Source organism: Cryptosporidium ubiquitum, assembly GCF_001865345.1.
Source record: "Cryptosporidium ubiquitum isolate 39726 chromosome Unknown contig_20, whole genome shotgun sequence".
NCBI lineage: Eukaryota > Apicomplexa > Conoidasida > Eucoccidiorida > Cryptosporidiidae > Cryptosporidium > Cryptosporidium ubiquitum.
Window position 1 is genome coordinate 487,629 of NW_021639828.1, and position 25,161 is coordinate 512,789.

General features: G+C 30.5%; 10 protein-coding genes across 10 annotated transcripts; 5 read left to right on the plus strand and 5 right to left on the minus strand.

Annotated features, from left to right (window-relative positions):
• Window positions 1–338: 338 nt before the first annotated feature.
• Window positions 339–1,103, minus strand: cubi_01534 (uncharacterized protein; the record flags this gene model as incomplete). Its single annotated transcript, XM_029018546.1, has 1 exon — window positions 339–1,103. The coding sequence occupies one exon, from the start codon at window positions 1,101–1,103 to the stop codon at window positions 339–341; it is 765 nt and encodes a 254-aa protein (XP_028873773.1).
• A 1,081-nt stretch (window positions 1,104–2,184) lies between these two features.
• Window positions 2,185–4,155, plus strand: cubi_01535 (uncharacterized protein; the record flags this gene model as incomplete). The annotated part of the gene is made up of 1 exon (XM_029018547.1): window positions 2,185–4,155. The coding sequence occupies one exon, from the start codon at window positions 2,185–2,187 to the stop codon at window positions 4,153–4,155; it is 1,971 nt and encodes a 656-aa protein (XP_028873774.1).
• A 443-nt stretch (window positions 4,156–4,598) lies between these two features.
• On the minus strand, window positions 4,599–5,473 carry cubi_01536 (uncharacterized protein; the record flags this gene model as incomplete). Its single annotated transcript, XM_029018548.1, has 3 exons — window positions 4,599–4,925; window positions 5,214–5,360; window positions 5,423–5,473. The coding sequence occupies 3 exons, from the start codon at window positions 5,471–5,473 to the stop codon at window positions 4,599–4,601; spliced, it is 525 nt and encodes a 174-aa protein (XP_028873775.1).
• Window positions 5,474–6,520: 1,047 nt separating this feature from the next.
• Window positions 6,521–9,643, plus strand: cubi_01537 (uncharacterized protein; the record flags this gene model as incomplete). Its single annotated transcript, XM_029018549.1, has 1 exon — window positions 6,521–9,643. One exon carries the CDS (start codon window positions 6,521–6,523, stop codon window positions 9,641–9,643), a length of 3,123 nt encoding a protein of 1,040 aa, XP_028873776.1.
• A 195-nt stretch (window positions 9,644–9,838) lies between these two features.
• On the minus strand, window positions 9,839–10,222 carry cubi_01538 (uncharacterized protein; the record flags this gene model as incomplete). Its single annotated transcript, XM_029018550.1, has 1 exon — window positions 9,839–10,222. The coding sequence occupies one exon, from the start codon at window positions 10,220–10,222 to the stop codon at window positions 9,839–9,841; it is 384 nt and encodes a 127-aa protein (XP_028873777.1).
• Window positions 10,223–11,126: 904 nt separating this feature from the next.
• Window positions 11,127–12,125, plus strand: cubi_01539 (uncharacterized protein; the record flags this gene model as incomplete). The annotated part of the gene is made up of 1 exon (XM_029018551.1): window positions 11,127–12,125. One exon carries the CDS (start codon window positions 11,127–11,129, stop codon window positions 12,123–12,125), a length of 999 nt encoding a protein of 332 aa, XP_028873778.1.
• Window positions 12,126–12,499: 374 nt separating this feature from the next.
• Window positions 12,500–13,618, plus strand: cubi_01540 (RRP8P like methyltransferase; the record flags this gene model as incomplete). The annotated part of the gene is made up of 1 exon (XM_029018552.1): window positions 12,500–13,618. One exon carries the CDS (start codon window positions 12,500–12,502, stop codon window positions 13,616–13,618), a length of 1,119 nt encoding a protein of 372 aa, XP_028873779.1.
• Window positions 13,619–14,148: 530 nt separating this feature from the next.
• Window positions 14,149–15,714, plus strand: cubi_01541 (transcription initiation factor alpha subunit; the record flags this gene model as incomplete). Its single annotated transcript, XM_029018553.1, has 1 exon — window positions 14,149–15,714. The coding sequence occupies one exon, from the start codon at window positions 14,149–14,151 to the stop codon at window positions 15,712–15,714; it is 1,566 nt and encodes a 521-aa protein (XP_028873780.1).
• Window positions 15,715–15,786: 72 nt separating this feature from the next.
• Window positions 15,787–18,474, minus strand: cubi_01542 (uncharacterized protein; the record flags this gene model as incomplete). Its single annotated transcript, XM_029018554.1, has 1 exon — window positions 15,787–18,474. The coding sequence occupies one exon, from the start codon at window positions 18,472–18,474 to the stop codon at window positions 15,787–15,789; it is 2,688 nt and encodes an 895-aa protein (XP_028873781.1).
• Window positions 18,475–19,742: 1,268 nt separating this feature from the next.
• Window positions 19,743–25,001, minus strand: cubi_01543 (ANK repeat-containing protein; the record flags this gene model as incomplete). Its single annotated transcript, XM_029018555.1, has 1 exon — window positions 19,743–25,001. One exon carries the CDS (start codon window positions 24,999–25,001, stop codon window positions 19,743–19,745), a length of 5,259 nt encoding a protein of 1,752 aa, XP_028873782.1.
• Window positions 25,002–25,161: the final 160 nt, after the last annotated feature.

Genomic DNA, 25,161 nt, shown 5'->3' on the forward strand with positions numbered 1-25,161 from the left:
TCCAGTTTCAGAGATAACTTTTCAAATCATTATTTTGTTTGAAAAAGTTGAAAAAAATGGTGATATAGTAGATTACCATAAGATAGTAGAAACAAATATATTGGACTAGGTGAAACGCAATTTTTAAATTAGATTTATATTTAAATATTAATAAAGAGATGAAATTAATTATTTGCATATTTTTCTTTTGCATGCAAGCACTTGAATTTATTGTTATTTGTGTAATTAATTGGTTAAATATTTCAGACAAATTTGAATTGAAGTTTGGCGGCAAAATTATTTTTATTATGAAAAAATATACAAAATTCTTATATATTCTTGATTAAAAATTAAAATGATTAGTTTGAGGATATTTTAAGAATATATAAGTGTTCCAGCTGAACATTTCTATCAATAATAAACTTAGCATTCCAGCCTGAATATCTTGAGTCTTTTAGGATTTGCTCAAGAGTGAATTCGGGACGGTTATTTTTTTCCAAAAGCAGGTAACAAGCTCCCTTTGGAGCTAAAACATCTATTAAACACGGAAAATCATAGAATTGATCCTCAATTCGAATGATCTCTTCTTCTTGAGGTTGGTAGTTTGCTCCAGATAAAATAAGTCTGTTGTCACCAAATAGAAAATAACTTACAAAAAATAGGCCATTGGTCCCCCCAGACCATGCTGAATCAATTCCGCAGTTTAAAATAGATTTATTAAGCTCTTTATTTGTGCTAGGGACATAAGGTGGATTAAAAATTATTATTTCAAATAGTCCTCGGTTCTTTGTAAAACAAGTAAAGAGGTTCATTTTTATCGTTTCTATTGGGCAGTTTATTTCATTGTTTGATATAACTTTTTCAGACATTTCTAATGCCTTTAAATTCACATCCACTAAATAAGCAATTGGTAGAGGAAACTCTGCTTCTAATTCTTTCATTATTTTCAATAGGCATGCCGTCAAGTACCCACTTCCACATCCTATTTCACAGATAAATTTAGGATTTAGCTTCATAATCTCACTCTTCTCCACAATTAATGCATCTTCCATTAAGAAAGAATCGTCCGAAGGCTCATAAACACTTTCCCAATCACTTTTCTTCGTAAATGACAAATTGATCATTTCTCCGTAATCAAATTAACATACTATTGACTTACAGCCTTTTTGCAATACTAGTTCATTTATTAGTTGAACAGTATTTTACTTCCTTATTTCCTAATTCATAAAACTTATGCTTATTGTTTTTACCTTGCTCTTGCAAGTTTCTGTTTCAATTATGTTCTCAAAAAAAAGGTATGAAACAGAATCATACTTATTTCAAGCCATTGTACTTGGAATTCAAATTTTAGTAATCACATCACAATTACCGCCGGCGCCAACTGCGTTTGCACAAGTACTAATCATGCAACTAAAAAAAAACCAAATGTTACTAAAAATATCCGAAAAAAACCTACTTTTAAAATAAATAACCTATATCATAATTTTTAGTTGGAATTATCAAAGTTTTTTTAGTTATTAGTCCTAAATTTATCCCGGTCTTGAACTCTAGGAGGAAAGACAAAAAAGAAGTAATTGTTTAGTAAGGAACTATTAAATAACCTAGCTCGCCTAACCATTTTTTCTACTTTTCTAATTTATTCTTCAAACTACAATTTTCAAATATTTCTATTAATTATCTCTATATAATCTCAATTATATAAAAATCTTTTCCCACCTTATATCACTACCTCCTTCAACTATACTGAGAGACAAGACGTCTCTCGTCCTTACAATAAATGTAATTATTAAAGTACCTAATAAAGAGGAATAATCAACTAATGGCGGTATTGATGTTAGAAAGTTAATACCTATTTAATAATACTAATATAATTATACAATTAAAATTACCTTGTAAATATAGTGTAAGTCATTATTGAATTACAGGGGAAATTTCCAAGAGGAAAAAAGAGAATAAAAAAAGAGAAGAATATATGTATATATATATATATATATACATATATATATGCATATATATATGTATATTTTTTTTAAATTGTGTTAACTGAAGTACTAAATAATAAATTATTGGTGTTCTATACTCTATCCATTATTTGGATAAAGTTACCAGTAAAATTTCAATCAGATTGTGTAAGTATTGTTATGTAGTGGGAAATTGCCATTTATTGTGATAATTTGATGAAAAATGTTTACTTTGGACGTTTAAATGAGACTGGAAAGCTTATTTATCTTTTCAATTTTTATACTTTTAATAGTAAATAGTGCATGTTTTGCTACAAATGTTGGCTTTAATTCATTTTCTCCAGTTTCTTATGTACAACAAAATCAACAAAGATTATCTGCATTAACAAGTTATAAGAGAAGAATTGAAGAATACAATAGAAAGATATTTAGATTAAAAAAACTAATATCCAAGATAATACAGACTCAGAAAGATAATGCCCAATCCGGATTTAATATTAACTCAAATTCCAAAACTAATAAAACTTTAGATAAACTTTGTGATAGTGATATTAATTCTAGTAAAGGAAGTGATGATGTTAATATTAGTGGTAATGATGAACTTGAACGTAAACTTACTGAAGTTGTTATCTCTTTATTAGATGAGCAGACTAAGTTCACAAACATGTTTTTAAGAAGAATGATCATATTTTGGAATCCAAACTTTAATTTTGGGGTGGATATTTCATCAAAGGTTGAAGTAGAGCGGGGATTTCTTGATATGCTTGGTTTAGGAGATAAAAGTTTATGGAGTGGATCAAATTGTGGAGGTAAACTTATCGGAGCTACAGACTCTGAAGATAGAATACAAGAATCTATACCAAAATTGATAGATCTTGCACAATTATATAGATTTTCAATGGTATATAATTATATCCATATAATTGGTTCTATTTACAGACATACCAAAAATTTTGATAGGACTGTCAGGTCAAGACTTAGATTATTTAAGAACATGAGAGAAAGGTTAATAAAAACAAGAGATTCTTTAGCTTTGACGTTAAATACTGATTTGCCTAATGATGTTGACTTACCTTATCCAAGATCTCCTCCTTCTTATTTGAATGTTGGCGAAAACTGTAATGAAGATATATATAGGCAAATTTCAAAAGAGATTGCTTTTTTCAAGAAAGTTCAGGATGAAAATAGAGAGTTATCGGTTAGGATTCGTGATGGACCCTGCAGAAATCATGAAGTTACCGGATGCACATTTTGTGAAATTAAAAAGGTCTGTTTATCCTTGATTGAATGGGCATTTAACGATATTCAAGCGGACTTAATTAGATTAGATAGAGATTTGAAACTTTGTATTGACTCAATTCAACGGAATGGTGGTGTTAATGCTCCACCCGATGCTATGTTTAAGAGTGAAGAAAGTTCAGATTTAAGTTCAAGTGAAATTTTAGATGAGTCTGGGGAATCCATATTTAGTTATGAATGTGATGAACAGGATAATTCTCAAGAAGAAATGACATTAACTTCTAATACTTATGAAGATGGCTTAGAAGGTAGTGAAGAATCATTAGGAACTTTCACTCAAATAAATCCAACTAGTAAACATTCAGATATAAAAAGATACAAAAGAAGATCTTCTCATCACAGAACATCTAGAACTTCAAAAAGAAGGGGTATTAAATCAAGGAGAACGAACATGAGTTGGAAACTTAAAAGTCTTGAGGCTGATCCACTGTCCAAGAATGATAATAAAGAAAGTAGTAACGGGACAAATTGCCCCCAAAATAATGAAACACAAATTACAGGTTCTAAAAGCAATGATTACTCAGCTTCAACTTCAGTTAATGATGACATAAATTCTAATTCTAAGTTAAACACTTCCTTGGATATACAACAGAGCCGTGACTCCAAAAGAATCACTTCTGGAGAAGATTGGAGGCATGCCAACGAGGCAAGCAGGTCAAAAGTCTATTCTCCATCTTATGGCTTCTCGGATTCAGAGTCTGAGTCAGAGAATGATCCAGATACACCTATAGACACTACCAGCAATAGCCATAATACAGAGTTTTCAAACTCAGTTGTTCGTCGTAATATTGGAAATTGTGAGAACAAAAGAAACATTCCATCAGCTAATGTTGGTATTTCAAGGACATCTGAAACCATAGACACGCATTCTCGGCGAACTCGCTTAACTAAAAGAAGAAGAAGTAGGAGGAAGTAAATTTTAAAAATGAGCGCCGGCGCCACATACCGCCCCACATTTACTGCTGTTTTTGTATGCATTTTGTTTGGCAGATATTGACATAAAGTGGGAAGTCCGAAAAAGATCATTGAAATAAGAAAACTATGGTTAGCAACAAAGATTTGTCTGTGTTGATACTTTTTTATTTGATAATTTATACATATCCAGGCAAAATCACGACTAATAATATGATTGGAGGTAATTGGGTTTTAAGAGTAAAATACACAGATGGTTAAATAGCAAATTTGCAGAGGTTTGTTTGCTTCATTATAGAGAGGTCTTTTTTTCAGGGAAAAAAAGCTGTGAGGTATTGATAATATATGAGCAGTGTGTAAATAAAGTGAGAGGAATAAAGATGTGTTTTTTTCTTTTTTCTATTAAGAATTACTCGAACTTAATTTAGAGCTATGTAAAATATCTTTTCACATATATTGAAGTATTCTCATAGGATGTTTGAGGTCGCGTCTGCTGACATTAATATTACATTTACTTGGGAATTTGTGAACTAGTTTTTTTTCTGATTTTGAGTAGTGTGTAGAAGGTGGATACAAAGAAGGTGGAGAAGGTGGAGAAGGTGGAGAAGGAGGAGAAGGAGGAGAAGGAGGAGAAGGAGGAGAAGGAGGAGAAGGTGGAGAAGGTGGAGAAGGTGGAGGCAAATAAATATTTAGGTTTTGAAGGTAATCAGGTCGAGGTTTGTGTCTAAAATCAGTGAAAGTGAGACCATGGAGTAGTCTATAAGAATCTCCATTCTCAGTTCACACTAAGTAATTTCTTAGCTTAAAATGTAGAGCTAAAAGGGGACTTAGATTTCCGAGAGAAACGGGAGCTTGACATGATTTAGTGCAAGTAGTCTCCTTGTCAGCATTCTTTTGAATTCAGTTATTCTTTTTTTTCTGATTCACGTTTCTTTTTCTCTTCCTCTCTATTTTCAGAAGGAAGCCAGTTAACTTTATTTCTACAAAATATTGGCCAGGAAGGAACACAAATCTGTGATTGAAAATTAAAGTGTTTAAAAAGGTAGATTTTTGGGAACTTACTAAAAGAGTAATTGCCAATCCAATTAGAGTTGTCATAACTGTATAGTAAAACTTTTGGTAGTAAAATCCAATAATAAAGGATATGATTCCTGTGAATATAACTAGCCGTTCTTGAATCTTATATGCTAGATCCTGACCAGTAAAATCCTGTTTAATCACGTGTAAATGTTTTAAGCTGTGTAAACATTTTTTTTCTTTTCAAAACTTACATGAACATTCTCCTCTAAACAATTCTTGATATGTATGGCTGTGGCTAACATTGTATTTCATTTAAACTTTTTTGTTTCTTTTTACTTAGTAAATGAATGGATTTCGAAGAAATCAAACGTTCTATATTTATATATTAATCCTTGAACCAACTAGTATTTTGTGTGAGATAAAGTTTGCTTAGTTTTACAATCTTTTTTAATTGTACAGAAAGCTTGAATTCAATTCTGTAAATTTATTAATATTTATTGCAATATGCTTTGAAATTTATCCCTTTAGTAATTATGCGTGGTTACAGTAATTTTATGTCTATTATTATACTTATATTATTAGCCTGAAATAAATAATCACAAACAACCTCTCTAATTATTAATTAATAAAATATTCCTAATTCTTGCTCTATTTGATTTTAATATGAAGAATTATTTTATTACATACACGAGATCATTTTTGTTTTCCCCCTGAAAACTCTATACCGGTGAAATTTTATTTTAAAAAATTAATAAAAAAATACCGGTACTAATATTTTTTTTTAGTAGAAAAGCCCGCCCAAATGCCAGTTTGGGACAAATAATATAAAATTAATTAGAGACGGAATAATAAACAGTATTAAATAAATAGAATTAAATAGTTAATGGTATTGACATTAATTGAGATGCCGGTGTAATGAAAAAATTGAGAAAAACTTGAAAAAACTTTATTTTCTCTTTTTTTTTTTTATATATTTATATAAGAAGAAAAACAACAGAGAACACGCAGAATAAAGTGGAACCCTGTAGCTGGGAGGTTCTGTGAAAGATTTGTTGCGTAGAAAAGATCAAGAAAATAAAGAACTAGGCACTATAATTTGATAGGTTTGACTGAAGACTATTAGATAATTATATATCTAATTCTTAGGGTTTCAAAGTAAGTACTGATTGGCTAAAATACAGAGTAACAACAGTAATATAGTAAAACTTATAAAAGAAGCAAGGCCTGATAAGTTTTATAGTTTAATAAATCATACTATTATTACCTTAAGATTGAAGATTGGATATTAACTTAGGTTGAATAAAGTTATTTACAAAATATAATTTGTGATATATAAATAGTAAATAATCATGCAGGGTAAATTTTGGGCAGAAGGCTCAGAATCTTCTTCAATTGACTCCTCCAATAGTGAGAGCGAGAGCTCCTCTGACTCCGAGATGGAGATGCAGGCAGCTCGTCGTCGTCAAAGAGAGGTGAACAATTCAAGATGGGCAATAGATTCTGATTCGGATAGCAGTGAAGATGATCGTAGAGTTGTACGAGGAGCTAAAGAGAAGTTTTATGATGAATTGAGAATGATTATTAGAAGGATTAATAACCACGTAAAAGTATCGGATTTCAGTTCTTTAAGTGATGAGTACGATAAGTTGCTTAAGTGTATACAAAAATCCCATAATGTTATTAAGGATTATGGAATTCCAAAGTTCTTCATTTCGATTTTGGTTGAGCTGGAAACATTTCTTGACGAAAAATTCAGAGACAAGGAAGCTATTAAGAAACTTTCCAAGGCGAAAGCTACGAGTTTTAATACATTGAGGGCTAAATTCAGGAAATCTGTAGAGGATTACCGCCATCAAATGGATGATTGCAAGATTAATCCTCTTGCTTATCAGGATGATGATTTAAGCGACAGTGATTCTGCTTCAGATTCATACTCTGATTCTTCGAAATCAAATTCTAACTCTTCTGGTTCTTCATCCTCATCCAGTTCAGATTCTGACTCTGACTCTGGTTCAGATTCTGATTCAAATGGAAGTGACGGTAGTTCTGATGAGGATTCATCTGACTCCTCCTCATCCTCTTCATCATCATCATCAGAATGGTCATCTTATGAAGATGAATATGAAGATCGTCACGCATCTGCATTGGCCAAGTGGGGAACCAGGACAAAGAGCGTGAAAAAGGAGAAGGAAAGTGTAAAAAAGGCTCATCGCCAAAAGCATGTTAAGAAGGACTTCCAAGAGACTGCGACTAGTGGGGGAACAGGTAATAATCTACCTTCTGGAGATCTTTTATCATTTGAAGGTGAGGTAACTGTAGATATGATTGTAGAGAAGGTAGGTGAGATTGTGGCAGCAAGAGGAAAGAAGGGAACTGATAGACAAGAACAAATTCGTCTGTTAAAGAAGGCTGCAGAAATCTCCAGACCACTCTCCCTTCAGGCATATGCAGATGTACTTACTCACTTAATATCTGCACAATTTGATACAATCACTGGAGCTTTTCACTGTATCACATCTGGGATATGGTCAGAAATCTGTGATAATATCAACATATTGCTGGATTTAGTCTTACTTAATAATAAGGACAAAAGGGTATACATTTCAGGTTTCCAAAGCTTCATTTCTTCCAAGGATAAGAAAAGAAAGGCATCTGTAGAGAACTCTGGATCTGGAGCAAATTCTGGAATTGATGGCCAAGGTAGCAATATAGACACTGAAAATATAAATGATGAAAACTCTTCAATAGGAGATGTTGTGGATCTCAAAGAGCAGGACAAAAGCACTGTCACTTTCTTGGTTTCATTTATTGAAAGACTTGATGGTGAATCTCTTAAAGCTCTACAGCTTACAGATGTACATTCAAGCGAATATAAAGATAGACTTGTCCAGTCACTGCATCTTTTGGCACTTTTATGGAGATGCTATAAAATCTGTGAAGAGAGAGGCTACTATGACCTTGTTTCTAGTCTCTCAGTTCATTTAATTAATCAACTCCACTTTAAAAATGACTCTCTTGCTGTAAAAGTTTGGGAGTTTGTTAGACAAATTCTTGAAAAAACAGTCAACTCATCTCTTAGTCCTGAGGAATTAAGCGCCAACTCTGATGCACAAAGCATGAATTGCGCGGGTAAAACTCCGGACATACCAGTACCAAAGAAATTCAGACCTAGTGAGCTTATCACAGAGTTGGTAGGAAATGTTTACAAATATGGTGACTCAAAGGACAAGCTTAGGGTTTTAATTCAGCATGTATATAATATGGCACTCCATGATAATTATAATGAGGCGGTGAACTTATTCCAATCTATTGGAGTATATGACATGGCACTAGGATCGGACGTGAACATTCAGATCTTGTATAATAGATCCCTGGTACAGCTTGGTCTTTCTGCATTTAGACTTGGTCAAATTTCCGAGGCCCAACAGTTACTAAGCGAGATTTGTATGCCAAATAGAAACAGAGAATTACTTGCTCAGGGGATGAGCAATATGAAATCTCAGGAAAGAACTCCAGAACAGGAACGAGCTGAGAAGAGAAGACTTTTGCCATATCACATGCACCTCTCACTTGAAGTAATTGACTGCATTTACCTTATTTGCTCAATGTTGCTTGAGGTACCTTATTTAGCTTACCACAAATCTTTGATTATGCAGAATGAAGCAGCGAATAGCCACATTAAATTGAGACCTATTTCCAAGCAATTCAGAAGATTACTGGAACAATATGAACGTCAAGCCATTACTGGTCCCCCTGAAAGTTTGAGAGACACAATAATTGCTGCAACTAGATCTCTACAGTTGGGTAAATGGAGAGAATGCAGAGACTATGTCTTTTCCTTATCTATTTGGGACTATAATCAGGAAGACTTACAACAAACCCAAGAAAGACTAGAGTTGAACATCAAACAAGAGGCATTAAGGACCTATTTATTTACATATGGGCACCTATACAGCTCATACTCTGTTGGGAATTTAATTGAAATGTTCCAGCTTCCACGCGAGAAAATCCACTCACTTCTTTCTAAGATGATGCTTAAGAATGAGCTACAAGCTCTATGGGATCAGACAGGAGAGTTTGTATTGTTAAATCACAAACAAGCAAGCAAGATTCAAAATGACTCTCTCATTGTTGCTGATAAGCTTTTACAGTTCGTAGATTGTAATGAATCTATGATTTCTTCTAAAGGTAATGCAAGTGGCGGTAAAAATCCCAGTGCTACCAACAACAGAAACTCTGCAGGCGCGGGAAATCCTAACAATCAAGGAGGAGGGTCCAGTTCTGTACAAGGAGGTGGACTAAATACCTCAAACAATCCGAATACTTCCAGTAACGTTAACCAGTCATTCGCTTCTAATTACTATTCTAGAAAAACCGTCTCTGGGCAGTATAATAAACATAAGAATACATCATCATCGTCATCATCGGTACCCTCTGCATCATCTATGAATGTTAGACCAATCCGTGTATGAAGATTAATACTCTACAAAATTTACAACAGGGTGTGAAATATTGTAGGCCAACTAAAATGGTTCGAATATAAAGAAAAGGCAGTTATTAGGTACAAAAGAGTGCTTAATTATCCTTTTATTTTAATGAATTCAAGCCCAATGAATCCTAAATATTAACTACAAACGAATTTGAATGATTGACATTCTTTTCCGAAGTTATGATGAATGCTTCCACATTATAATTAACGTTTCTATATAGTTGATATTCTGTAATTCACTTTTTATACATTCTCTTAAGTATTCTTTACTATTCTCCAGTTTTTGAGTGATCTTTTCTAACTTGACTCTTTCCTGGTATTCCTTAACTCCCTCTAAATAATTATTATCTTTATCTGAATTTTCCAATATATACTCATAGAATTCTTTTTGGTCTCTACATAAAGATTCAATTTTATTATATAGCTTGTCGTATTCATCAATAATGTTAAAGTCAGTATTATTGATGCTATTAGTGGTATTTTCCAATATATTATTTCTTGTGATCTCAATTGCAGCCAAAACACCCATTTCAATGTTTTTAATCCAATCACAGATCTCCATATTTCAGTCTATTTTACAATTTCTACTCCAAACGTAATTTTAGGTAATGCTTCTTGGTAAAAAATTACATCTTTATTTTCTAGTTTAATGTTTTTTAAAAGAAAATCAACTTTCTCTTGAGATCCCGGCCAGAATATTGTTTAAAAACTTAAAAATAAGGAACCTTATTTAACTGATTTTTTTTTTTAATCTATTTTCTCCTTAATTGCATAATACTCAAAATTCAATTATTACTTTTCTAAATTACTATTAATTGCATGTTGGCGCCATTGGCGGGAAAATTTATATTTATTTATTATATATAATAAATATGTGTATATACTTAATATATATAATAAATAAATATACAATAAAAATAATTTAATATATTTATTTGAAAGTGAAAAAAAAGTTGTAAAGGGATTAGTGGGAAAATAATTTATCAGAGTAGCTGAGTATAGTTAAGCCAAATCAACTAGAAGCTGGATTTCGTAACAAAGACGGTTATTTCTGTTTTTTTTTCTCAGGAAATTTTCAAGTAATTTCAGCCTTAATTAGCCATTTCTGCCGTGATTACCTTCTAGAATAAATAACACGTATTAAAATAAAAGTAAAGATTAACTTTTAATAAGAAAAATTATAAAACACCAAAAAACTAATGCGAATGAGAAGCAAAAATTTTAATTATTTAGAATAAACCATAAAAACCATAAAATCCCACAACTTGATGAGTAATTAATCCAAAAAAAATAATTGTAAATAAATAAATACAATTGATGTATATAATTATATTTAAATGTACGTTTATTTATAACATAAATATTTACGTGTAAAAGCATGTATGAGTTTTTATGGGTATATGAAAGGCCCACAATAATACTATAATCATTTGATATAATTAGAAAAGTTTATCTAACGAAAAATAATGCTTGATATTAGCTATAAGAAAGTATTTAGTATTGGAGATCATTTGTTTCCCGAATTAGAATTGAGACCATTTCTACTTAACTTACCTTTAAACAATAATGATAACACCAGGAATGGAATAAAGAAAAAAGTCTATAGAAGCTTTTCTTACAAAATTGAAGAGTACAGAAAAGAACTAAATGTTTTCAAAGATGAAAATAATGTCTTTAACTTAATATTTGACAATCTTGAGAGTTTGGATGAAGGTCTTGTGAGAAGCTTTTCTCAGGACCTAACTTTTAGTGACAAAGATAGCAAGATAGTTGAAGATATTATAGAACTTCTAAGTGATCCAAATATTTGTGGTTTTATTTTTATTATAGCAAAACCAGTTTATGAAGAGGATCTAAAAAAGCCCATTAACTTTAAGCCTGTTCTAGGAGCAGTAATTGAGCTTGTAGATGATAATGAAAGAGCAATTCGAATGATATTTTGTAAAAGAAGACTCCCCTATGTTATATCTGAAAAGCTTATTCGCCTCTCAATTGGACGAATTTTTATTCATGCATTTAAGTGGAACTACGATAATGGAAATAATAAAAAGAAGAATAACTCAAAATTAATTACTATTCTGGATGAGCACATTCAATTCTTTCCTATTCCCGCCTATAATATACTTATTAAGGAAATGAATATGTTGGCTCATTGGGAATTATCTTCAAAGAAAATTTCCCATTCTGATAATTTTAAAACAAAATGTTCTTGTCACAAATTTTCAGAGTTAGAAAACTCCAGGAAATTCTGGGGAATCTCTGAATCACGTTACATATCTACTATTAAACTAAACCCTGAAATTTTTGGCTCTTTAATAAACTTGAGAGACTTTTCAAATTGTAACTTCTTCAAATGCTTACGAAACGATCTGAAACAAAACGAAAACGACTCAAAAATGTCTTCTTCCTCAAGCTCAGATAATGACTTATTTTCTTCTATTCATAAAAAAAGAAAAATTGTTTAGTGTTTTTTTTGCAATATTTTTTAACATGCATACTCCAAAAGGCGGGGGCATTGCCCGCCTTTTGAGTTGACGGTATAAAAGGTCATTAAAGGAAAAGGGAGTATTTTTTGCGAGTAAGGGTTAAGTTGGGTACTTATTTCTTGTGAAATTTGAAATATTTGTAGAACAAAATATAAATTAGTTGAATTATTTTGAGTATTTATTGTGACAGGTGGAACGTTCTAGTTAAATGGTATCCTTACGATTTGAACATTTAATATAATATTTGAAAGAATACAATTATTCACAAAACTTTCAACCTCAATAGAAGTCAGAGAAGAAAGTGGTATTGTTTCAAAAATTAATTAACAAACAAAATTTGCTTTATTAAAACTATGTTAAGCATAAGAGGCAAAAATAGGAAGACAACAAAAGGGACAGGACTTTCTAAAACAGGACTTGGTACTAGAAATATTGGAACTAAGAAGCAAGATAGTTCAAAAGCTGCTATTGAACCTAATTGTATTCAGGCTAGTAAATATGAAAGTAATAAATTAATAAATAATGACAGCATAAATAGTGAAATTAGAGAAAATAATATAATGAACCTAAATAGTTTTCCTGTTATAAATAAGAATGGAAACAACAAAATTTCAAACAGACTTCAAGGAAGCTTATTTAGAAAGATTAATGAGTTCTTGTATACTAGTGATAGTGAAAAAGCATTTAGTGAATATATGAAAGATAACAATATGTTCGAGAACTACCACAAAGGTTATGAAATTCAAAAAAAATCTTGGCCTGTAGACCCTCTAGATAGTATAATTAACTACATTTCAAAAAATAAGCATCTTAGGATTATCGGAGATTTTGGATGTGGGACAGGCAAGATAGGCCAAACTTTTGGACATATTAAAGGATATAAAGTTTATTCTTTTGACCTAAATTGTCCCAAAGAAATCTCTGAAAAATATAATATCACTATTTGTAATATGAAAAATATACCTTTAAGCGGTAAAGTCTTAGATCTAGCAGTTTTCTGCCTTAGTCTTATGGGTACTGATTGGCCTTTATTCATTAAAGAAGCATGCAGAACTCTCAAAGATAATGGAATTCTCATCATTGCAGAGGTATCTTCAAGAATTGAGGACTCCAAATCTTTTGCTCTAAATCTACAAAAGCAGCTCAATCTTGAGCTTATTCAAGATCCTATCAACCTTACTAACTACTTTACTCAGTTTATATTTAAAAAGAAACCGTTCCCCATTTACCAACCCTCAAATTTTCCTAATCATCTACAAAGTCCAACTTTTAAAAATTTTTCGAAAAAAAATAAATACTACTTTTCTAACCTTAAATACAAATATGGACTCAGGCTTAGATGGATTTACAGAATTTCCAAAAACTTTAAATCTTTAAAACTTGCAAATATGTCGAATCATGATTTATATTGTGGAAATCAGTTTTACATTGACCATAATCTACTTAAACCTTGTGTTTATAAGAAAAGATAACTTAATTTATATTTCTCTTTTCTACTTATTTTAAATACTTGCCTTTTATACTTTTCCATCTACATGTCATTTTTCCTCTCAAAAAGTTTTCTAGTATTTTGGCGCCAAAAAGTTGGCGCCATGATGTTCATATTCAAGATCGTAACAAGAAAAAAAAATAATTTAGTATATAGAGAAGACTATTATTTTAAAGAAGGGATTAAAAGAAGGAAAAATTTTTAAGAGCAGGTGATTTTTTAGAGAAGTATAAATTTTACTCTTAGTAATTTTTTTTTGGTTTACCAATAAGTTTAAGCTAAAATTTGTATAACTATTATAATATTAATAAGGTATTAATTAAAAGAATTATATTAAGGATTAACTGCCCAATTTATTTTAATTTCATTAATGTTTCAATAATAATATTAGCTCTGTATTGATTTTTACTGGCTTTACTTATTTACAATACCACTTAGTAGCAATATATAAATATCTTTAATTAATTACGATATATTCAAATTAAACTTATAAAGACGTCATTTTATTTGTATATGAATAAACAAAACTTACATTCAAATAGAAGCAATTGTGATATCCAACAATTTCCCTATAACCCAGAGAACTTTAAAACATTTGTGCAAATTCTACTAAGATTATTTTATGATTCCCCAGCTATTATAGTTGGAGATTGCTTAATCAGAGAACAAAAGTCCTTCACAGATAGAGATCTTGCTAACAAACTAAACTTATCTGATAGGCAAGTAAGAGAAGCTTTAAGACAACTAGAAGAAGATTTAATTGTTGTTAAGGATCAGAAATCTAACGATGGATCTCAAAGCAATACTTCTGAACAATCTTTAAATAAGAATAACATTAGTAATACTGGTACTTTAAACTTTTCTACAGATTTAGAGAGTAAATACTCTTCAAGTCAAGGAGGAACTGGGTCCAATTCTACATATAACAATAGTAGTACTGGACTACCTTCTAATAGGATTGGTCCATCTTTTTATAGGATTAATCCATATTTACCAGCTGTGGTTGAATGGCAATACACTACTATTATTCACGAGATTGATCAAGAAATTAAGGATGCTGTAAATCTTGATGAATTAATTTGTAATAGATGCAATGCAAAGTATTCCTCACTTGAGGCTCTATCACTAGATTTAAATCCAGATGATGGGTTATTCTTATGCAGATTTTGTAATGAAAAACTCAAATCTGTTGATTCTGCTTCTTTTAGAAATGCTGCCAAAGATAAAGCCGAAAGAGTCAGATCACAACTTCAAATTCTCTCCAACTCTTTAGAACTTGTTAAAAATATGCATATTCCCATCTTTCCTCCATATCAAAGCAAAAATGATAACAGTATTAATAAGATGAAACTTACTAACGCCATAGATGATGGTAATAGTAATGGAAATAATAACAGTAAAATCTCTGATGACCGAAGTATTCAGAATTCTTTGTCTAATGATACTTTAACCCCAATTTCAATAGGAAATACCTCTTCTCCCCATAGCAACCAAAGTAACTTTAACATTAATCAACAATCACCTGGTATAAGAAACCTTAACTCATCTCCATCCCTATCATCATCCTCTCTTACACAAACACTTCCTCAGCATACAATTTCTAAAGTAAAGTTTGGAATCAAATTATCGACCAAAACCACAAGCTCTCTTATTGGAACCTCCAATAATCATCATTCCAAGCTTACTGGTGGAAATAAGATTGCTATCAAAAGAGAGTCCTTAAATGGTCTTTCTTCTTCAAATGTTTCCAGTAATTACCCAAGTAATAATAATACTGAAACTACTGCTACTACTAGTAGTAGTAGTAATAATAATAATAATGATAATAATAATAATTCCAATAATATACAGGGTACTGGTCTGGAATCCCACAGCCAGATATCTATCACAGCCAGTTCTTCTGCAAAATCTCCTACTAAGATTGAAGAACCAACTTTTTCAGTATCTGCTATTAAGGACAAAATCTTTAAGATTACTGAAATTGATGATGAAATTATTAACCTAATGACTGATACTGAATACTTAAAGTACGATGAGCTGCTTCAGCAGTATCAAACACTTGGATTAATTAATACATGATCATGCATTAATATATATATTTAGGTATATCCGTCCAAACTAATTCATTATGTTTTTGACTTTATTACCTGATTATTCAATTTTATTATTAATTATATTGCTATTTGGTGGTAATTCTGTAGAACCAACTGGAAATTCATTCCATTCAGTATTTACATTATTATTATTCTGTTGAATTAAATTTAGATTTTGTATTAGAGATGGAAATACTGGTATTATAAATGGATTTATTGATGAAATAAAAGGTGTATAGGGTTGACAAGATATTTGTGTAGAAGGGTATGCTCTAGCATGATTTTCCATGCTTAAATGATTATAGCCTTCATCACTTTGTATATTAGAACCACCATTTATCCCAATACCATATAATGGAGGATTAAAACTTCTAAATAAAGAAGTTAAACAGTAGTTCAAAGGCAGAATGTTTCCGATCAATGGGGCGTTGCTTGATATTATATTTCTTGGATTAATGTTTGTATTCAACATTTGTATCAAATTTGAAGTATTAATGATGTTTGGAATATTATATAAGAAATTAGAAGATGCTAATTTCTCAGTAACATTATTCATCATATTCTCACAAAAAATAGTATTTATCCCATTACCATTATTAATTACATTATCATTCTCGTTATTTGTTTGAACCTCTTCTTTTCCCTCTTCCCGAGTTGATAGGTAAAAATTATAAGCAAGTTTATACTGCGATTCTCTTTCTATATTTGTCGAATTTAATGAAACCCTAAAGATCTGAGAATATTTCTGGCCTTCCTTGTAGTAAGTCACCTTCCAACCTCTTGGCTTCTTCCACCACTCTATTGTGCTTTTTTTTAACTCTTGTTTTTCTGGATTTAACCTTTGAACTTTTCTGTTATTTTCAGGATAATAATTAGATCTCCTTTTTCTTATCTTTTTTTCTGAAAACTGGTTTTCATTTTCACTATTAACATTATTGTTAACGTTTTCATCATGATAAACTTTGTTATTTCCCAACATATCACAGAGAATCTCTCTGCTTTGTCCTCCTTTGACCCTATATTTCATGTCTAATAAAGTATAAATACCATTTGACATTTTTACAGATTGGTGTTCAGCTTCAGAAGCCTCAATTTGATATTCATTCACTGGAATACTGTCACTAAGGATTGAATTAGTTTCCAGTAATTTCTGAGATGAAACGCCAGTAAATTCACAGTTATCCAAGTTTTGAACTTTTCCTTGTAACCTAGTGGCAATCCTCCTTTCATTATAAGTTGGATATACAGATCTATAACCATTTTCCTGGATATTTGTATGCAGCAAATTCATACATGAATTTTTGTGGTTTATCATTTTATTAAAGTTGATTCTTTCATTAAAGCTTGAGTTATGTTTACAATTAAATTGAAAGAATCCATTTCCATAGTTTGAACAAGTTACAGAAGAATACCCAGCAAGACCTCCTTCTAATAAGTACTGTAAATCATCATTAATTCTTGACCCATTTTCTATTAAATTGTTCCAATAACTAGAGCTGATTTCACTATTTTTGTTTTCAACAACTCCTTCTTCACTCATCTTTATAATCTGAAGGATATCTTTTATTGCATAAAAAAGCTGCAGGTCACTTTTCACTGTCTTATTTAAGACCTCTTTCACAGTCTTTACACCAAGAATAGAATCAAATATAGTCCTATCCTCTGAATGATATTCATCGTTTTCAGTCTGATTAATCCCAAGCATTTGGGAAGCCTGATCCAATAACAAACCATACTCTTTGAATGAAAACTTTTTGTTTATAGTATTCTCCAGTATCAACTTTCTAAGTTGTCTTCTACAATTTAAATTTAATTTCTCCCATTGAAGTTCTCTACTTTCTTGGATTTTAGTTTGGCCACATATAAATTTTTCTTTGAGTTCAAAAGAATTAGTATCAAGAGATGAAAACAATAACATAATCTTTTGAATTAAATTGACCATCTGAGGTTCGTGAAAATTTTGATTTTGGTGACATTTAAAGGGTGAGGAGGAAGTCAGGGATGAATCCAATTCCTGGATTCCCGTATATTGGTTAACCTTTGACCTTTTGTTTGCATTTTTCTCAGAGTAATCCGCTGACTTCCTTCTAGAATAGGAAGACTTACTACCTTCTAAAGATCCAATTTTCAAAAGGGTAGAATAGAAACCTTCAGGTAAACAATTGATTGTGGTTCCGTGTATCTTCTCTAAAAACTGAATTGCTCTTTTTGCAGCTCCTTCTTTACCAAACTTCTTACAACTCCATTGTTTACAAGACCATTCGTTATTATTCAACCATTCTACAATTACTTTACGTTTTTCTTTGTCTTCCTTAATTACTGAATTAAACTTTTCTATTTTAAATTTGATTAAATTTTTGGCATTTTCATATGTTTTTACATCATTTAGATTTGGATTTGACTCATTCTTGGACTTTTTACATTCTTCAAGCTCTTTGATAGGAAAGGCTGGATTACAGTGATCAATTACCTGATCGCTACTGCTAGCTGTAGTTGTTAAGTAAAGGTACTGAGAATTTACCTGTTCCATATTAGACCGAGAAAATACCTTAATTTGATCAAAATTGTGTATAATGTTCTCATTATGATCTCCTAACTTATTGAAAACCTGCTCATTATTAGAACAATCATCAATTTCCGATTCAGTCCCAATTACTTGGGAGTTTTCTGGAGAAATGTAACATTCCAATTCTATTTTGGGTTCTTTGGATACCAATTCCCCGTCAATTTTTGACTCTTCAATCATTTTCTTGTGATTTTACTTATTACTTACTGACTTAAGGAACTAATTTTGGTATGATTAATTTATTACCAAAACTTTAAATATTATTTTTTATTATTGCTATTACCACTATTTTTATAATTAATAATAATGCAGTAAAATTCAAATTTTTTGTCAACTTTAATTTTCCATAATAATTTAACTATAAAAAACTTAATAGTTGAAACCCAATTAAAACAAAGGTATTCTGTCCTGTTTATTATTATTTGTGAAAAAACTGTACTTAATTAACTGATTACTTTAGGTTGAACTTTGCTAAGCAGAAAATATTTTTTAAATAGATTTATTCACTTGTATATATTTCTTTTTATTTGTATTCAAATTCTATTTTAAACAATTTTACACCTCAAATATCTTAAAAAAATTCTGAAACTGTCTTAATATTCCTCTATTTATATGAATACCTTGCAATAATAAATATTATACTTTTTTTTGAAATTATCCACAATTATTTTTATTTCTTGCCTTTATCTCTGGGAATTTAATCCTAAGAAAAGTAACACAAGTTTATTAACTTTTTTTAAAAATTATTTATTGATTTCTCCTCCTTTCCTCCTTCATCAAGTTAAACTTTAAATGCTCTGATGTTTTTTCCCCTTAAAAACAACTTTTGCTTTTAAACTAATGCCACCGGTATACTGACCACATGCAAAACTTTATTTTACATGCACTAGGCGCCACGGAATGCCGCCTAAATGCATGCAAATTTTTGTAGTAAGTGGCAAATTTATGCATGAAAAGTGAATAATAATTTCAGGTGTGGCGCCGAACGAAATCTCAAAAAAAATTAGCATCTAAAATATGGAGGGGGATGTGGGATACAGTAAAATGGTCAAATTGTGATACTTAAATGATAAACGATGATTAAATCAATAAAATCAAATGAGAAAAATAAAGTGAATTGTAGAAATAATCATTAATTATAAAACTAGATAAAATTAATAAAATAATCTCTCCCCAATATTGAAACTTCAACAGTCAAATCAATTCATTTTTGTAACTGATTTTCATTAACAGAATCTCTTTTAAAAAAAATATTTTTTTTTAAACTATATATATTGTTAATTTTTTTTACATTACGTGTCAAAATTCATGTTTGCATTATTAAATTGTAGTATGCAATGTTGCATGCAAAACATATTTGTGGAATTTCCCATTTTAGGTGAATATTAAAAATTAAATGTTTTTAAAAAAATTTCATTATTTTTTTTTTAACAGAATGAGTTAATTAATTAGTAATAGTCAAAATGTAGAAAAGCATCATGCCTTTTTGCTGTTAAAATGGAAATCTCTCTTCTGAGGAATAAGTGGAAGAGCTTGTTATGGTAATAGGTGTGAAGAATTGAGTTGATTGAAGAAGAAATGCTCTTTGTAACAACATTTGTCAGTAGAATAAAAACAAATATTAAAGCAATTAAGACCATAAGTGATATAACAAATGTAAATAAAGTAAAGAATAGTTGTGACCGAATTATTAGTTGGAATTGTCCTTTCAAAATAAAGAAGTGAAGAGTAAAGAAAACCAAAAAGAAGAAATACGCAGATTTAAAGTATTTATTGTAAAGAGTGAGTTGAAGAAATCCATTGTTTCTTGAAATGATGTAATTCCAAATTGTTATAAAGAATGTTAACTCTCTTAATATTAAAATCTCATTAATATTTGTAAGTTTACGCTTCTTTCTTCGTTTTAAAAGATTATTAATAATGTATAAGAAAACACGAAATCTTTGGATAATTAATACCCACAAAAATCCCAGAGGATTCAAAAATGTCCATAAAATAAGAGCAAAGTGTGAAATTAATATAATTTCAAAGAATACTGTAATAATAGTTGATTCAGAAAATCTTTTCCATTTATCTGGGTATTGAAGAAAATTATAGTATAGATTTCTCTGATCAAAGTAAGAAAGTAAGTAAAATGAAAGAGTAATAAACATACAAATTAACCATTGGATTATATACCAAATTCTGCAGTCATTTGGTTTTATAAACTCAGTCTGACAAATTGAAAGGATATGATGCTCAATTGTGGCATTCTGTAAATAAAGACTATTAATCTGGCTTGGACTATTGTTACTTAAAACAGGGGAATATTCTGCTGAACTTACGTTATTCTGGTAACTTACAGGGCTATTATTTGAGTTTGTGATCTGTGAAAAGGAGTTAACTTTGCTATTATTTTTATTATTTATTCCCAAATTTCCACAAATATTACTACTAGATGCAATTCTCACATTGTTTGAGTTGAAAAAAAAGTACTCATCTGAGAAAAATATGCAAGAATTAATTGCTTCGAATGGATTTTGAGAAATTAATTTATTACTATTTGGAGAATGGCTGTTTGAAGCGAGATCCATATCATAAATCATACCACTATTATTGTTTTGAGAAAAGTTCTGAGCCTGAAGCAATCCCGAATATTTTGAACTAATCCAAATTGAGTAATACTCATGGAAAACATCTTTTAAAGCCCAGTACTTGTGTGTAGGAAGCTTTTTGTTCCAGAAACTTTGATTAATTATCTCAAAATTTTTACTACCAGAGCCTCCATTATCTGTATTTTGATTAACTGGACTATAAGACTGGAGTGGCGACTGCCCACCAATTTGAGAAGAAATTAGTCGAGGAGAAGGAGTAAGCAGAGAGTCTGCATACTTATCCAGGATATGTACAATCTTATCATCATATATAGGTGAGACATTTGATGAAGGCTGATTAGCATTCAATGTTGAAAAGTCTATCTGATTCTCAGGGCTAAGCTCAGGATATGATTCGAATACTTCTTTTTGATAACCATAATCCAAATTTACTGAATCAACAAGATCAACTGTAGATGGAACAAAAAGATGAAAAAGTCTATCTCTTTCGTGAATTGAAATGCTTGCTAGAGATAAAGAAGCATTTGAAATGGCTGAAAGTAAAGAAAGGTAAATTGAAACTATCAATAAATCAATACTCTTACAAGAAATAATCCAGTACATTGATAGGGTTAAAATTAAAAAACGTAGTAATCCAAGAAAAAGAAAAGTATTGGTTTTTCTCTGTATTCCTGTGGTTTTGTAATTGAAGAATTTTCTAATTCGAAAGAAGATATCTTCAAAGGCATCATATCCAATAAAGGTACACTTCAATCCAAATAATAATGCTTTCAAACATGATCTGGACTTTATAGGCAGGTTATTAGCAAGAATAAAAGTTGGAGATATCTGTTTTTTTGCACTCAAAAAGGATGAAAGATTCATCGCAAATATAACATACTTTGACATGACCCAGCCAAACAGAGCTTTAAATGTAACCAATATAAACGAGACTTTGCTCCTTTCTACTACACTCTGATTCTGCTGACAGCTTTGACCAGAATAATTTATATCATCATCTCTGTAATGGAAATCACAACTTTGGTCGTGCTTAGAATCATTAATAACATTTATGCCACTATTACTGGTATTACTAATGCTACTATGATTGGAATTATCATTTGTATTGCAGTTCACACCTCTTTCTACTTTGTATGAGTTCGTCGTTTCTTCTAAGTAGGAATTAAGGGAACTAATGGATCCTTCATCATGATAAGTATTATATAATGTCTCAACAACTACGTCTTGTTCAGAGCCAATAATGGATTTATTTGATGATTTATAGCCAGATTTGATGGAAGTATCGGTATTAGCTCTATTTAAGTTGCTTCTAAGATACCTTTTCTTATAAGATGAAGGACTGTCACTTACAATTAAGACAGTTAATAAGATCAGGATGGCTATAACCAAACTAATTAAGATGATGGCAGTAATTTTATTATCAATTGAACGGTCTGATTTAAATGAAGGATGGTTAATTATAGCTTCCGAAATTATGTTTCTTTTAATCACAAAGTTGTAAAATGGTTTGGTACCTTCATTGATCTGATGCTTACGAAGCACAAACCTTGAGAATAAAGGAGAGAACCCTAAGATTTTAAGAGCAAACAATGACAAAGGTTTAGGCATTTGAACAGACTCTGGTACAACTGATCTTAAAAGAAAGTCCATAGTTCTTCTAAGATGGTTTTCTGTGACAAACCAATTTGAAAGCAAATCCAGATTTTCCCAGGTTGAAAGCAAAAGCAAATCTACAAATCTTGGAGTGCTTACATCACAGTTATATTTTATTAAAGACTTTGTGGAAAATTCAAGTAATGAAATTTTATCATTGTTTGTTAAGTGATATGTGTGAGTAGGAAAGGGAAGAGCAGACGACTCAACATAATTACTATTCTCCTTGGAATTATTTTTTGAATATTGGTTACAAAACTCATAAGAACGCTTATTCAAAGCTGTTTGGGATTCCGAAGTACATTTTCGAATATCCAAATTCAGTTGAGAGTTGAAAAGTCTTTTATTAGAGTAAGACAATTTTGGTAAAAAAACTGTGACCACATATTGCAAGAGTTTAACAGCAATAGCCTCTTCAGATTGCTTGCAGTAGTCAAGTTCAAGCAAAACATCATTAAATACCTTTGGCCTATTCTGTAAAAGCGTGAAGAGAGCAAGATCTACATTTTTCTGAAATATAGAATTGGAGTCAGCTGGTTGATACTGTTTTAAAGCAAGTTTTAGTGCTCCTTGATATGCTTTGATACAAAGTCTTTTGTATTTGAATTGAATTTTAGTCACAGTCTGCTCAATACATTGGTTGAATAAGTTTGTGAGAAATCTCGTTAACAAGTTATTTCCTCGAAGAATACTAATACTGAGAGAATTAGATTCCTCTAAAGAATTGGTTTCTCCAATAACCAATAGAGGATAAATGAAAGGATTTAGAATATTTTTTTGGAAGAATTCTCCCGTATCATCATCTTTATATTTGACGAGATTTCTTTTGAAGACAATGCAAACAATTTTTGAGGTTAAAAGTAAAACAGATTGTTGTTGTTGGTCTTTTTCATCCCTATTTTGATTTTGAAGAGTTTGAAGTTGGTTTTTATGACTATTAACAAGGATAAAAATTATGGTTTTAATCATATTGGTAAACCTATTCATTAATTCACTTTTTTTGGTCAAAATTAACATTTGAGTGATACTTTGAAGATCAGGCTTTGAATTATACATTGGGATCCCAAAGAGTACTTTTGTAAGGCTTTCAATACTTCTATTAGAATATAGTGCTTGAATCAAAAAAGATCTATTTGAATATGGATCAAGCATAAATAAAAGAGCAAATATATTCATTAAAACAATATTTGGAGTATTCATTGTCTTAAAAGAAGCTCCTTTAAATATCAGATCCATGAATCTTCTTCTAAAGGAAAAACCATATGGCTGCTCTTCATTATATAAATGTGTAATTAAAAGTTCAATTGGCATAATTTGATTATTCCCAGTTTTATGTGGATTGCATATATGTCCTTCTGGTAAGTTTCTTGCCTGTAGGTAGAATTCCAATAATCTGAAGATAAATTTGGGATAATGCAGTTTACATGCCCACCAAAGAATAGTTAAACCATTTTGATCAGAAGCAGAACATAAAACCACATTTTCAAGTGATATTTCAATTTCAAGTAATTCCAAGAGTATCTGTTCTCTGATATAATACTTAATTCCTAATAAAAGTCTTCTTGCAGCCGAATGGTGATATTCTGGAATATTTTTTCGTATATTAAACTCTTCAAGAGAGTATCTTTTTGAACTAATTAATATTGGAAGAATTCCAATTCTATTTTCAAGAACTGCTAAGGTAACCGGATCAAAACCAGCATAATTTCTAATCCAAGGAAATGCTCCAAAAGATAATAAAGAACTAACAGCTTCTTTAAAATTCACCATTAATGCGTGAATAAGTGGAGTATTTCCTAATATATCTCTAAAATTAGGATTAGCTCCTTTTTCAAGCAAATAATTTACTAATCCTATATCAAGCTGGCTTATTGCATAGAACAAGGGAGTTCTTCCATCAGAATCAGTACAGTCTAGTTGAGATTTTCCTTTTTCAATTAATAACCTAACAACCTCTTTATGTTTATATTTACAAGCCAAAAGAAGTGGAGTAAATCCATAATCACTATAAACATCAGCAGAAGCTCCTAAAGAAAGAAGATGTGATACAAAAAAATATCCAATTTCTCCAGAAATTTTGCATGCAGCAGTCAATGGAGTTTCAGAATGATTACTTTTTCCAAACTTATATCCAATCTTTGATAAAAAGCTGGAAATATTAATAAATCTACCAATATCTCGTGCTATAATCGATTCTAATAGTTGAACTGGAGCAGATAAACGATCACCAGAGTATTTTGCAAGAGGAAATTTGGAATTTTCAATTCTTTCTTCAAATTTGGACCGGCTATTTATTGAATAATAGTCAGATTCTGCAACTTTTGTGTTTTCATGAATCTTATATCCATATTTTCTTTTTGTTTTTGAACTAATTATTTCACCGGTACATAATACTAATAAAATACTTAAAGTAAGAAGGGTTTTGTAGAATTTGTGATTAAGATGAATTAAACTCATCATTGGAAGTTGGTGAAAAAGTTATTTAATAATTTGGATATTATTATATATTTAATAAAGTTGGTATTAAAATTGAATTATCACGTAAATGCATCTGTAGTTTAAATATTGAATATAATATATTATAAAATGACAAATTAATTCAAATAAATATTAATATTTA